Source organism: Paramisgurnus dabryanus, chromosome 8 (assembly GCF_030506205.2).
Source record: "Paramisgurnus dabryanus chromosome 8, PD_genome_1.1, whole genome shotgun sequence".
NCBI classification, from domain to species: domain Eukaryota; kingdom Metazoa; phylum Chordata; class Actinopteri; order Cypriniformes; family Cobitidae; genus Paramisgurnus; species Paramisgurnus dabryanus.
Window position 1 is genome coordinate 33,725,227 of NC_133344.1, and position 15,104 is coordinate 33,740,330.

General features: G+C 37.2%; 1 protein-coding gene and 1 long non-coding RNA gene across 2 annotated transcripts in view; both read left to right on the top strand.

Moving 5' to 3' along the window:
• Positions 1 to 15,104, top strand: part of gbe1b (glucan (1,4-alpha-), branching enzyme 1b) — a 185,812-nt gene that overhangs the window by 136,724 nt on the left and 33,984 nt on the right. The window contains exon 14 of the mRNA XM_065281611.2: positions 14,024 to 14,154. Within this exon, the coding sequence (XP_065137683.1) occupies positions 14,024 to 14,154 (131 nt within the window). The remainder of the gene's footprint in view (positions 1 to 14,023; positions 14,155 to 15,104) is intronic.
• On the top strand, positions 1,575 to 5,252 carry LOC135771393 (uncharacterized). The gene is made up of 5 exons (XR_010542901.2): positions 1,575 to 2,118; positions 2,447 to 2,544; positions 2,685 to 2,770; positions 4,086 to 4,208; positions 4,347 to 5,252. It is a non-coding gene; the product is annotated as an uncharacterized lncRNA (long non-coding RNA).

The window sequence follows — 15,104 nt, forward strand, 5'->3', positions numbered from 1 at the left end:
TAAAGGAGCTTTTGTATTTAAAAACTGAATTGGTCGATACCCCGAACCCAGATATCGGAATCGGGCAGAGAAAAATGGTATCAGAACATCTCTAGTTATATGTAAATACCGATTAATTGTTTGGTCGAAACTATTGCTAGGGACAATTTTAGTGTTCCCTGGATATTGATAGGGACCTAGCGTCCCTACCCAAATTGACGCTCCATTGTTTACAAGTGGTATAAAAGAGGACCGTTCCGACATTGTTGTATGTGGAATGATACTAAGTAATGTGCATTTTACAAATGTAATGCGTGACATTTTGACGTGATTACGTAATACGCAAAAAAATTTTTGGATGACATGGTAAGTAAATGATGTGCCAAGCCATGGAAAAGCGCCATTAGAAAGACTTAAGATGTCTGCTTCAGTCTTCATTCACCAAAACAACATTTGTCTTTCACAGGATAAAGTCATAAAGGCTTAAAATAGTAGGAGAATATTTTGTAAAAAAGGCAATTTGTTGCCAAAGTGATGTTAAACTTTAACACCTTCCACTGTAAAAAAAATCCGTAGAAATTGCAGCTGAGTTGCCGGTAATTTACCGTAGATTTACAGTTATGTTTTTTACTGGCAACATTTTGTTCAAAGTTAAATGAAAATTAAACATTTACAAGTCTTTATCTTTACAGAGTAAAACTAAAAAACAGCATCAAGCAAAACATTCTGGGAAACAAAATCTGGACCAAAAAACAGAAAAAGGTTGATGATGATTTCTGGTTCCCAGAATGCTTTGCATGAGGCTGTTATTGTATAGTTTTATTCTGTAAAGATAAAGACTTGTTAATATTTGAAATTTATTTAACTTTGAACAAACTCTTGCCAGTAAATAACATAAATGTAAATCTACGGTAAATTACCGGCAACCCAGCTGCAATAACATTGAAATTTCTACGGAATTTTTTTACAGTGTACTTCATGAGTGTACATGCAGTGGGAAAATTATTCAACACCTTGAAATATCTCTCAGCCCATCAGATTCATGCACAGCAAAATCACCAGTGTTAAATTTTCAGGGATGGTGTTAAATACACAGTGTTGATGTTGTTTTAACACTATCTGGTAATAAAATAACACTGCCATTGCTAGGCCAGTGTTATATTCAGGACAGTGTCAGTGTAAAACAAGGGTGTTATCAGATTTCACTCTGAGCGGTGTAAATCAAGCCACGCCTCCACTAAACATTTCCTGTCAGGGATTTTACCGCCATTTTCTTTCACAGGAGGACTGAAGAGATCAGGTAAATCAGTCTCATAATATTCACATGGTTTAGCTAAATTAAACTGTTATTTCTCTGTCTGACTCTACGCAGCCATATGCCAAAAAACCTAAATAAGATATTTTTCCCATTTTATTTCCCCTTTGTTCGTTATTTGGTTCAGTTTAATCAGAGCTACCTTGTGTTACGTTGTTCCCTTGTTAGTTTAGTATAAAGTTAAACTGCTAGCTAAAAGTTTAAAACCAAGAAGGATAATTTTAACAGGAGATATGAACGAAAGAATTGAACCATGATAAAACGAGGTGAAGGTATGAAATTAAGTTAAATGAAAGCTCGTTTATTCACCATATGATGCTCGTTATAAGGTAATCATACAGGCTAGATACCGTGAGTTAACGAGGTCGTTTACATGCACGTGAGTGCACGGATATCGGTTAATTATTCAAATTACTGAAAAACACGGAGAAAACCGCAACCGCATCGTCATGTGTTTTTCTAAGATGTATGCAAACAGGGGAAATATCGCCAAACCAACAATTAATTTGACCAAAACCTCACAATATATCATCATTTGTATGCACAGATTGCTGGATTGGATGCATTGTGTGTTGTAAGCTTTTCGTGGCGCTAGATGTCAGACAGATGCAAATGGCAAATACATACGGAAGTGTAAAACGTGTATGGCGAACATTTGTTTTTTCTGTCATTATAGATGCTAGTTTGGGGAAAGTTCACACTGAGTGCTTCAAATCATTCAGAAGAGATGCTGTTTTTTTAGGGCAGTTTATTAAAGAAGACCTGACATGGATGACTTCCAATGAGAAACGACTGCTAATACTTATATAAATTCATTACAGAAGGTAAGTTTATATATTTATACATATAAATCATTTTATTTGACATAACTGAACAGTTAACCAATCTTTTTAGTATATGTAGTTTTGTACATATTATTATTATTATTATTATTATTAATCTGGAAAGAAACTCACATGACCTGCTGCCAACTTTAATAAAAATATATTATCTTCTCATACATCGTTTTGCTATTGATGTCATATTAAATAGCAATCAAATTGATTACTATTTTGAAAATGTATAAATGAAGATTCATATTGTCTTGAGTGTTGTTTTTAATATAAAAAGAATGTTAAGTTTTCAGAGTCTTTATTGTCATTTTTGTGATAGGACCCTACCAGACTATATTTGAATACGGCATTCCCATGAATTCTGGAACTGTTATTCCTTAACCCAGTTTGGAGGATAAGAGCTTACCAACTAGTTATGTGAGTACACACAGTACATTTGTACTGTACACTGTCTCTAACATGATTTATTATACTGTGATGATTTTGATTCAAATAATGGTTAAAACTGCACCCTTTTTGGTATTTTCTTGACTCTTTTTGTCTTTGAAAATCTGCAGAAATATGCTGAGGTGATGTATTGCAAAATAGCCAACATACAACAATATGGATGACCCTCTGTCTGGTCAACAGGAGTTTAAATATGGTAAGTGTACATGGGTTTAGGCCTGTCACGATAACAAATTTTGCTAGGCGATAAATTGCCTCGGAATTTATCGCGATAGGCGATAACATTGATGCTCCGGGACCATTATAATAATGCAGATACACCTTTTCAAAGATCTATAAACTTTTATTTCTAAACAATAAGTAATACTGGAACTGGAAGACATTTTAAATATCCACAAGAAATGAACAAAATAACAGGATGATTGCGTTTTAGGTGCATATGCATGTTTGTCGTGTTGCCACTTTTAAGTGCTACGTTATTACCACAAATGCGACATAACGGCTCGTTCAGGTTTAGTGGTTCACCTCGGTCATTAGGTTTAAATCCAAAGTACTCCCACACTGCAGCTGTAGCGTTTGGTTTTGAAACTTGGCTGTTTACACTTGGTATCAAGATGTGTTTTTGATCAGATCACAAGTGGACGAGAGAGACATATCACATTTACACCTGGTATTTAAATCCGTCTCTTTTGTCCACTTTCGACCGCTTCTGTGCTGAATACTGTGAGGGGACGGTCCGTGAGACGGTGGGCGAGTCTCTCCGCTGTCATTTGAACGCCAGCGGGAGTAATTATGAGTTTATATGGACGCAAACTAATATTATGTCGGAGTCCGCTGCTTGTTTAGCAAGTATACATGCTGCACAGTGTTTTGTACGTTTATATGTTAGAGCTTTCTCTGAATTTTCAGCGCAATTGATGAAATAAGATCGCGCAACTTTCACACGCTTGCAAAATGAAACTGCGGAGATCACCCGCTTTAGTTTATCAATGAAAGGCTAAAATAGCACTGTTCACCTTGTGTCAGAAAAGTCAGAAAAGACGTAAAACATTGTGATCCGATCGATAAAAACGCATGTTAATGACAAGTGTAAACAGCCTCTAGTAAATCCATCTTTTTCTCCAACTCTCGTCTTAACTAGTGTTTTCTCCTGCTACACTTCTCACGCGGCTCTCATCCTCCTCAGTACTCCTACTGTGATAGGCTACGCCAGGAGTCCCCCCTCCCCACACAGATCATGCGACTGACAAATGACTGACGAGGGTTCACTCCTTGTCACTCGTTGCACGGAGCGGTCATCCAGTCTCTTTGGTAGAGAGAGAGAGAGACAAGGAAAACAAACAAGCATGCAAATGTGAATTATCGCGGCCTAAAAAAATGATCGAGCTCATTTTATTTACCGTGCGATTAATCGATTTATCGTTTATCGCGACAGGCCTACATGGGTTTGCTACATTTACGGTTTTAAAGTTTAACTGTATACTCATGGTGTTTAAATTCTGTTTTGCTAGGACGGGACAGTGATGTGGCAGCTCTTCCCTGGCTCATTCACCTCTTGCCTTTCATTTGTGAAAGGAAGAAAGAAGAAATAAGAAAGAGGGTCAATGTGCAACTGAAGCTACTGATTGTGCTGTGTAAGTTTTTTTAGTATTTTGTTCTAGTTATTTATTCAGCAGTTAGTTTGCTTGCATTGTTCACCCTATGTAAATACATACAAGTTCATAAATACACATCAAATACATTAATCAAATACACTCTTTTAAAACACTTAGGTGATTAGCATCAATCCATGCTTTGAGGGGAATGAATCAGCACAGCCCTGCCTGCACTGCGTTGGGAACAGAAGTTGTATCCAGAATTTTTGCATGATTCTGGACCAAAAAGCCATTCCCTCCATGATGAAGACCATTGATGCAGCCTTCCACTACATCATGAGTAAAACAACTACAGAACTAAATACCAGGTTGGAACGTATTTATGAAAAATGAAACGTCTTTTGAATTGAAATGTCTGTTTTGTTATTGAAAAATCTTTAGTATTGTGAAGTATAAGCATTTCTGCCTGCCAGTAAGGTAATTGCAGTGTATTTTAATGTTCAAGTTTTGAGTAGGGTGGCTATTTTTTTTTAAACTCTCATTTGATTTATTAAAGACCTTATAATAAGTGGTTTTCATGTCACTGCGTTGTGGTATAAGATAACTTTCATTATTCCATACTGTATTCTGTTTCTAATTGTAGCTGAGGTATTTAAATAAGCAGTGTTAAATGCAAAGTGTTGTGTGTATCAATGTAAATATTAAATGTGATGTACTTTAATAAAAAGAGGTTTTGCAATATTTCTTGTCATTTGTCTTTTATATAAACAACCCATTAGCAACAAAAGTGGCTATTAATCAGTATTTTAACACTTAACATTGTTGAATTCACATTACACCGGTGTTGACTTTAAATTAGGAGTGTTAATTTTTAACACTGTATGTCTGTGCCAACACCAGTGTAGTGTGGAAACAACAATGAATAGTGTTGAACAAAGGGTCAAATTTAACAATATTGAGTGTTAAATTAACATATAATGAGTGTTGTTAAATTAACACTACACTTTTGACTAAATTAACACAGTGTAGTGTGGACACATATACACACTTTTCCAGTGTTAAATTTGACACCCTGGGTGTTATTTTAACACCAGTGATTTTGCTGTGTGAAATCGACAAAGTCTGGTACTGTGTGTCAAATGGTAATTTCCTCTCTAAATGCACAACTATCCCAACCTGTTAGCTGTAGTTTTTCTAGTTCACTGCAGGTGCCTCCTTTGAGATTTTCTTATTCCTGTTCATACTTTTAGTTATGAAATAAAACCAGGCATGACAGTAAACTCTATTAAAGCATTAAAGCTATATCTGTATGCACTAAGTGATGTTGTTTCAGCACTCCATAATATACATTATCTCTCTTTCGCCAGTGTGGCGCCAGTATATCATGACAATGATGAGAATTGCTTCACCTCCTCAGGTTTACTCTAAATGATACTGTTTTGATGCAAAAAAAACAGCAACATTATATGTAATCCTCAGACCTCAATGCTAAGTCTTGACACTTTTTGACTCTTTACTATGAAACACAGAAGGTGTTGTTTTATTTAATCTTATTTCAGCAGGTTTAGGCTGTTCAGGATTCAAACACAGGTCACCTTGTAAGCATAAACCAAGCACTGTCAGAAATAAAGGTACAAAAGCTTTCACTTGGACGCTATTCTTTAAAAAGGTCCTAATGTGTACCATTTAGGTGTGCCTTTGAGGTATAAAGGTGTACATTTTGACAGCTTGTTTTAATTTAGACTAGCATGTCTTGCCTAAATAAATAATCTTTAATATTGGTCCCACTAAGACAGAAATGACATTAGTCCATCTGCAAAAAAAATATGTGCATATCCATGTTTATCTTCAAATAATAAACATATGTGACTCTGGACCACAAAACCAGTCATAAGTAGCACGGGTATATTAAAATACATTGTATGTAAATGTATTACTTTTTGTTTATGTAAGGAAGCATCATGGTTCGTGAAGATATTTTGTACATTTACTTCCATAACTATATCAAAAATGCACTTATCATTAATAATTTGTGTTGCTAAGGACTTTAAATGTGTGTTGAATTTTTGCAGCCTCAGATTCCAGATTTATAAATAAATGTATTTCAGCCAAATATTGTCCTAAGAAACTATACATTAATAAAGAGATCATTTATACATTTTCTGATCAATCTCAATTTCAAAAAAATGTACCTTTATGACTGGTTTTGTGGTCCAGGGTCACATATATATAAAGTGTCAATTTTCTGTGAGAGAAGAATGCAGAAAGCACATTAGACATAAAACTCTATGGGACAGTTTTCCAGACAGGGTTTAGTTTAATCCAGGACTAGGCCTTTGTTGAATTAGGACATTTAAATACCCTACAAAAACATTACTGTTGTGCATCTTGAGACAAAACAATGACTTATTTTATAGGTGTTTTCAGACCTTCGTTTCAGAACCTGAGCCGTTTCTCAATACCAAGTACGCCAAACTCGGACTTGTGTCCTTCGTAGTTCGAACTTGCAAGTTCAGACTCGGAAGAACGAACTCCTGATGCGAAATGCATTCTGGGAAACTTCGCTGTCATAAGTCCATACAGTCTCCTCTGATGCATCCTCGATAAAATGGGCGGATCAAGAACACATCCGGGGATTTTATGTGAACTTGGGCTTGATGCGAACTTTGATTTGGAACAGTACTTGGTCCGCTACTGATGACGTTTCACAAGTCCACAAGAACACAAGTACAGACAAGAACGCATATTGAGAAACGGCCCTGGTGTGTTTCTCTTTTGGCTCGTTTAGGCATATAGGTGATTCTCCCGAAACCCAGTGTCCATTCTTACACAATCCGTGTCAAACTTGAAGCCAGTTTTTTTTTTTTGCACATATAAGATTAAGGTCTGAACTTACTATAACCATTATTTTTAGAGGATTTAAAACATATTTCCAATAAAATTATTTACTTTTTTAAATTATCATTACCAAAAATTATTATTACCACAACATGATATTACATTAAATATATGCATTTACAATATCATGTTTCGGTAATGATAACTAAAAAGTTGTCTAGGTACTATGACAAACAAAATTTCAAATTTTATCTGGAGAGAAAAATAAGAACTGCTTACCTGGAAGTCATCTTGAGTGTCACAGTCAATTATGTCCCTTACAACAATTTTTTTTAATGTTAGTTCCTTGAGGGCTTAAACAATGATTGAAAAATGTCGCGGAGGATGATAATTTATATTCCTTATTATTGTCTCTACATTTGCCAATGATCACCAAATACCACATGTTTCTTTACTGTAAATGTTTATAGTATAACATGCACTGAAGCTTTTTATTTTTTAGATTTTAAACTATAAATATTTCCATGTCAAAGAACCCAAATCTAGTCATGGACACGTTGCGATAATGAAAATTTTTCCCTTGAATGTGGAAAAAACAACAAAATTGTCATTTGAAATCATGTGCAAAATAGTACATGAAGAGATGTTTGCTTCTTATTTTGATACTCTTACTTTTTTATCAAAATGTTTCATGACACCTCATAAGTCTAATTTCTCGAGAATCACCCATGTGTGAACATGGCAATTGCACTCGGATCCGCACCAAAACAACCGATCCGAGACCGCCTGAAGGAGGTGGTCTTGGTTCGATTGCAAGCGAACTCTGGAGCAGTTCGGTATAAGTCTGAAAAAAGTGCACCTGTTCCTTATAAAATGTCTTCTAAATGCTCTTCTTCACAAAAGGTACATGGTAAAAATGTTGTCCCGCTTATTACACGGCTACCTGCCACATAAGGAAAAAAACTGGACATGAATATGAATTTGAAACATTTTATTGGCATATTTGTTTTAAATTAACATTTTTATCCTTCCGCGAAACTTTGCACAGATGCATAAAATGATCGTAATACCTTATTAAGATCCTCTGCTTCATACTTGTCTGTCTCCATTTTTTTCTCTTTAACCAGTCTTTGAGAAGTTTTAATGCCCATTCTGTATTTGTTGACTTTGTAGCTGTCATGCTCTATTTTGTCAAGTTCAGTCTTAGTAAGCTCTCTGTGTCTTGTCTTGTTTGTTCTTTGTAGTTCAATTTATTTTTGTCTTAATTGGGGAGCCATTTGAATCGTCCAAATCTAGCGACTGTTTAAATGTTTTGTTTTTTCCGTACATGTTAAAATTAATGTCGACATTTTTCATTGTTAATTGTGGTTGTCCAGTGTTTGTCACAAGATGGCGCCAAACGGTAATCTTTGTTGTCGCGGAGGGATTTTAAACATACAAGTAGTACCGGCTATGCGTTATTACTTCGGAGCGGTTATTATTTGAAAAGAACGAACCTGCAAATGTCTCAACTGACCAATCAGAATCAAGCATTCCAGAGAGCCGTGTAATATGATATGTTAACAGCGTGACTTGTTAGTTACCTTTAAAAAAATATTAGCGTGATGAGCATTCAGGTGCCGCTTGAGGTTGGTGGTATTCTCATAAATCATCTCGTCGTTTCCGTTTATTGGTGTCACCGCCACGGTCCCTCGAACTCACCACAGCCGCAGGTGTGTTGTTGTTGTGTGAAATGTGATGCGTGTGCGCGGCATAGCGGCAGCTGGGTGGTGGGCGCACCCAAAACAAGGATAGAATGCGGCAGCATTGCTGATACTTCTTAGCTCAAAACAGACAGATTTCACGCAAATTAGGCAGAAATGACATGCATTGTGAACGTCAGACTTATAATAATTTTCGTCCCGTCTCGTCAACGAAAACTCGAAAGCATCTCGTCATGTTTTCGTCACCTTAAAGTCGTCGCATTAGCATCATTAAAAAGGTGCGTCAACGAAATAATTTCATTATTGTCACCGTTGAGGAAAACAACACTGGCTGGGATTTGACAAAACAGCGGTCACTGGCCATCGTTGCTTTACCAGTCGGTTAAGCATTTCATATGTAGTGTTCCAACTTGTATCATGAATGAGTTTGTGCTGTACAACATTCTGCTGCGTTTGTTTTTCTTTCAAAGCAGCTGTAGCCTTTGCACTTTTTTTGAAGTGTCCCACGAGATTCCTGGCAGCCAAAACTGTTTGAGAGCTGTATTAATGCACAGCTGTAGCGTGTGTCCTGAGCAATAGACCCCTTGAACGCTGCCCCATTTCTCTGATTCTTTCTTATAAAATTACAGGTGACAGCCATATACGCCTCCATGCTTACCGAGGTCCAAATGTCCGTTGTGAAACTTAAAGGTGACATAGAATGATTGAACGGAGTATTTTTCCTTGTTCTGTGATGTGACATGTAGACAAAAAAAATTTGTTTGGGTCTGTAATGCCTTAGAAGCTTCCTAAAAACCTCTCTCAGATAGCTCTATTAGGGTGGGGGATTTTAAAACAAGTGTTTTTGCACCTATTTGGCTCCCCCTACTGGCTTAACTTGCAATCTTTTTACTGATTGGCTGACTTTGCAGCCACTCAAAAAATGAAGCCAATTATTTTAAAGTGGAGGGGCAGTGAGATGCCTGTGATGTCATAAGCATCAGTTTTTCAGATTGGGTCGTTTTCTGGCTGACATTTCTAAAAGTCTATGAGACTGAGATGTTTAGCATGTCTAGAACTTTTTGTATGTTTGTGAATGTGTGTAGACTACCATTATTCAACAAAGACAAGGTAAAAACAATTTTTTATTCTCTGTCCCCTTTAAGGCCATTGAGTTTCCAATGGGAACAGAAATGCCTTGTTTAGTTCGGTTGAATCATACCGAGTTCGATTGCTCAATTGGTGCGGTTTGTTTGGGCAGGTGAGAATGCAGCAAACAAACTCTGGTGCGCAACAAACAAGCGGACTGAGACCGCCTTGAAGGGGTGGTCCCGATACGCTTTCAAACAAACTCTAGAGCGTTTCGTTTGTGGTGAGAACACAATCCGAGATCAAACCGACCTAACTGCAAAAGTACTGCACATTTTGGACTAAACCAGATGCCGTAGTCAGCTGCGATGTGCATTATCGGATGAGGAAGCGTTTGTTGACAGTTTCTATTAGCAATATTAGCACAATTCCAGGTCGCGGACATACCTGGAGTTGCGAGGAGGTGTGGGAGGAGACTCAGAAATTTGGTGTCTTCGCCGTTTGTAGTGCAATTAAAACATTGTTTTCAAGCCGCATCCGCGATTCTTTCTGAAAATGAATGGTTTGTCTAGAGTGCTGTATACAAACTATGTATAACAACCACGGAGACATAATTACAGCATGCAGTCGTATGTCCACGGTGTCTGCTGTATTCTTCTTCTTTTTGTTTACTTTCGTGGTTCCGTTGGAATTTTGCGCACGTTGATTCTGACCAATCGAGAAGCAGTTTAGGAAAACGTTCAAAGACATGTGGTCAATGAGTGATGTTGATCTTGTCACATGACAGAATTTTGGTTCGTTTCAACTGGTGCGGATCAGACCAATCAGTGTGGTGTGAAAAGGAACCAAAACGGCTAAATATGTTACAATGTATCATTTTTTGCTTTTTGAAAACACCCTTAAACCCGTGTCCAGGAAACTGCCCCTGTAAGTTCAAATAAGGTTTTATAGTGGGTGCGTTACAAAAAGCAGTCTGTTTCAGATTTAATTTCAAGCATTTTTGCTTTTTTCTGACTCAAGCTGTAGATATTACAGTACACAGCACTACATTTGATAAACAACTGTATTGAAGTGCTGTGAAATTATTGTCTTGTATATGTGTCGTAAATAACTGATATGAAATTTATTACAGATCCATAAATTAATATTTTCTGTCAGTGAAGCATAAACCAGGCATGAATATCATATAATACAATTTAACTCAATGCAGATGAATCTAGAATATTCTGTCTCTCTTCTGAACAGCTGTCATCTGGTTCGCTTGCCTGTCCAATGTGAGCCGTTCTTATCTCTCCCTCATATTCACTTCCTAAATTGGCTGAGAGTCCGGGGCACCAAAAATAGTGGGGCAGGGTGACATTGATAATCTCTCATAATGGTACGTTGCAGACCCATATTTCTGCCGAGAACAGCGGCTAAATCATTCACAGGCATCTGCTGCTCACAGTGAGCTCCTCTGGACCCGATGTGGTTGTGTGGATTTTGTGTCGAGTATTTAAAGGGGTTGTGTTAAGGGGAAATGGACAGATTCTGCGGTTCTCAGCTCTTAAAATTTTTATTTCATTTAACACACAGTGAGCTGACCTGGCCCACCAAACAAATATTTTTGAGTTATTGGTGCTTTTCTTTTGTCTTAAATCAGTCTGGCCATTCTCATCTGACCTCTGCCATCAACAAAGCATTTTCCCCCAGAGACTTGCCCTTCATTCCTTTTTTATTATCTTTCTCTGACCATTCTCTAAAATTGTTATGAGTTAAAATCCCACTAGATTTAGATTTAGTTGTCTGGTACCAACAACTATGCCACGTTCGAAATCATTTAAATCTTGTAAAGGTGTTACTAGCTGCGTTTCCATTACCCTTTAAATTGTGCAATTTGAAATGGCAAATGGAAACACAGCTATTTCGCCTAAACTCCCGTATATCACAAAAAAAGTTTGTACGCTCGGGTGGGATGGAATATAAAAAAGAATATATTGCATTTACATGTCACCTGACATCATAGACTTGATGAACGACGCCCCTTCGCTCTCTTCCATTGGTGAAAAGTGAAGCCGCCAGTGTCCCGATACGGCGCTGACATCTAGGGTCTTGAGTCTGCGAAGTAGCGATTTCGGGACCAGTCCTGCGCAGTAGTGAGCAGGAAGTAAAGACGTGAAATCAAGACCCCGCCCTCGCAGAATGTGCATATCACACAATATCACAGCTGTCAATCATGACGTGACACCACCATTTTTATATCATTAAATAACTAACTAAAAACAAACTTATTTTAAAAACAAACACTTGAGTTTACATCAGCGTGATAAAAACTACAGTAAATGACAGAAACCAGCTGCGGAAAAAAGATAATTGAAGTGTAATTAAATAGTTTCGTTGGTCTCAAGACCCATTGAACAACATGGGGGAGGCTGGGTTTATGACCTATACTGGGACCAGTCACTGGGGGGCGATCGAGACGTTTTGGCTTCACATGTGTGAAAGTCACATGATTATTCTTTAAATTTGGTTGGAAAACCAGACTGAAGAGGTGTAATAGACTTCATGTGGCAACTGCACAGCCAACGTATGAAGCCAAACACGCCTTATCAAAATAAAAACTAAATTACGTTTTAGCCGCATAACATTGGTTATGGAAACAACGTCATTTTTGCAATTTTGTTTTGTGTCGACATTTAGAAAATAACGTCAAAGTCTTTAATGGAAACACAGCTTATGAAACACAGTTGGTAGATCAGTGTGTTAGCAATGCAAAGGTTATGGATTTGACTCCCAAGGATCACACAGGTTGTTCACTTTTATGCATTATAGTATTTACTTCTGTTCTGATTATTTGGTTGGACCGTCAAAAGATACTTTATCCTTTATTCCTATCATGTGATTGGCTAATATTTCCATTAAGCAACTGAACAGTTGCTATAACATGTAGGTTCCCTACATACCTGGGGTCTCATTTATAAAGCATGTGGGGCTGGAAACATGCGTACGCCAGTTCCCACGCAAAGCTTGTGATCTATAAAAAGCAAACTTAATTGGAGAATGGGCTTGAAGGGTGGGATCTGAGGATGATTCCTGTATGCACACTTGCAGGTGATCTGTGATTTATAAAGGGAATTTTTTTTTTTTGCTGTATGCAATTTTTGGCTTTTGTGCGTACGTAGACTTTTTGATTAAGGATCCTACACACAGTTTTATAAGTGAGACCCCTGGTGCATACGTACAGCATACGCACAAAATGGTACGACAGTACCATTAACTCTTTCCCCGCCTTTCACGAGTTATCTCGTCAATTAAGAGAAAACATTTCCCTGCCAATGACGCTTTCCTGATAAGTTTTTACGGTAATCTGTAATTCTGCTTTTATCGACTAGTTTTATAAAATCTTTTTCCCAATTTATAAAAACTGAAGCAAAAACTAATTTAATTAATTTGAAACTCTTTGTATGTTTTTATAATCGTTCTGAATCTGATTTCTAACAAAATTCCTGTACAAAAATGCAATTATTTCAGCTTTTTGCTTTTTAAAGAAACTTCCCATATTTAAGAGGTTATAAAAAGAGAACAAATGAAAAGTGTTTCTTTTTATTTGTTTGTTTGTTTGAAAGCAGATGGTTTGTTCTTTCAGTTGATATATACTGTATGTATGTTAATATTTATAGAAAAAAAATTTTTCCTGGAAGGCATTTTGTGAAACTTTTGTGAAAATCATAAAAAAATGCTGGCGGGCAACTTTTTAAGTTCTGTACATAAAGACATAAACGTTTTGTAATTTAACCTACGCTGAGTTGTTTCAACCCAAAAAGCTGGATATTTTAACCCATTGTTTGGTTAAATATAAAAATGTCTGGGTTAATTTAACCCAACAGGTTGGGTTTGTCCCTTTTTGAACCAATGTTGGCTTGAAAATAACCCAGTTTTTTTTTTTGTCTATTCGATAACTTATAGCTCCTAATAAGCACTCTTTGGTACTAGTGTATACCTCCTGAAGTGTCAATATGAACTCTTCCTAAATCATCTAGGGACAATTTTTTAACCATTTTTGTCTGACCATGCATGGGAAACCTGAATACACCAACATTTAATGACAAGCCTTTGTTTAACCTATTCTGGGAAGGCTTTTCAAAAGATTTTGAAAATACTAACATGTACGACTTTTGCACAGTACTGTATATAATTTGATTAAAAATCTCAATCAGTCCCATTTGGCTGACTTGTTGGTTTTTGGTTTCTCTTTTTCTGCCGCAGGCTCACGTCAGCGCCAAACACGAGGGAGACAAGGTGATAGTCTTCGAGAGAGCTAACGTCATCTTCGTCTTCAACTTCCACCCCACCAAAAGCTACAGCAGCTATAGAATCGCTGTGGGATCAGCGGGAAAGTATCCTTCATTTCTGTCTGAATGACTGTTGTACTGTATGTAGGAACTGATCATTTTCATTCAGCTTTGTGTTTGGGTTCAATGCAGTACAAACCTAATCAAAGTTCTTCATCAAATTTCCTACAGTAGGCTGAACCTTAAAACCCCGGGCATTAGACTTAAACACCTGATGCTTTATTTCTGTTGTTTTTTATTTATCCTTAGTGCCTTTCCTTACTGGTTTAATACCACGGGAAGTATTTTAGCCAGGAAGTGAAAAAACAGCTTTTGAAATGTAAACAGCTGAGAACCGGCAGAAACAGCTGTCATTATGAGCCCGAGAGATAAACACGCTGACGAATTTGCCTAGCATTACTCCGTGTGTATGTGTGCATGTTTGTGTCGGCAAGCTAACCGTCCTCGACCAATGGGAGTTGAAGCGAAGCGTCCAATTAGAGGTGCAGACAGATGAATGTGCCATTCCGTGTCAGAAGAGGTAAACAAGTACGACCCAACATGTCCAGAGTGCTTTTTCATTAAACCCCTGCCATCTCGCACATACTCCATCTCAGATGCACCTGTGTATATTTATCTGTGGATCTCTATTCTCTGTTAGACAGTACCAGGTGAGTCAAGCAATGCCGCAACACTCTGTGCCTTTCCATTAATTGCAGGGGAAAATATGAGAGAGACTGCATTTTATTGTTATTGGTCTTTATTGAGTTTGACATTTGTTCATACGTGCACCACTTTTGAAATGTACTCACTATAGTGGTTGAATGCTTTATTCTGATTGGTTGAGAAATGTTTCATGGGTGTTGATTATTTTTCTGTAAACCGCACACCTAACCTTTTGAATGTCTTTACAATAGGCACCAGAGCAATGTTTGTGGTAACCGTGGTATAAAAGAAATAATTAACTCTGGTCCTTTGAATTATTTTAAAATAATGCACACCCGCGTCCTGCCGCA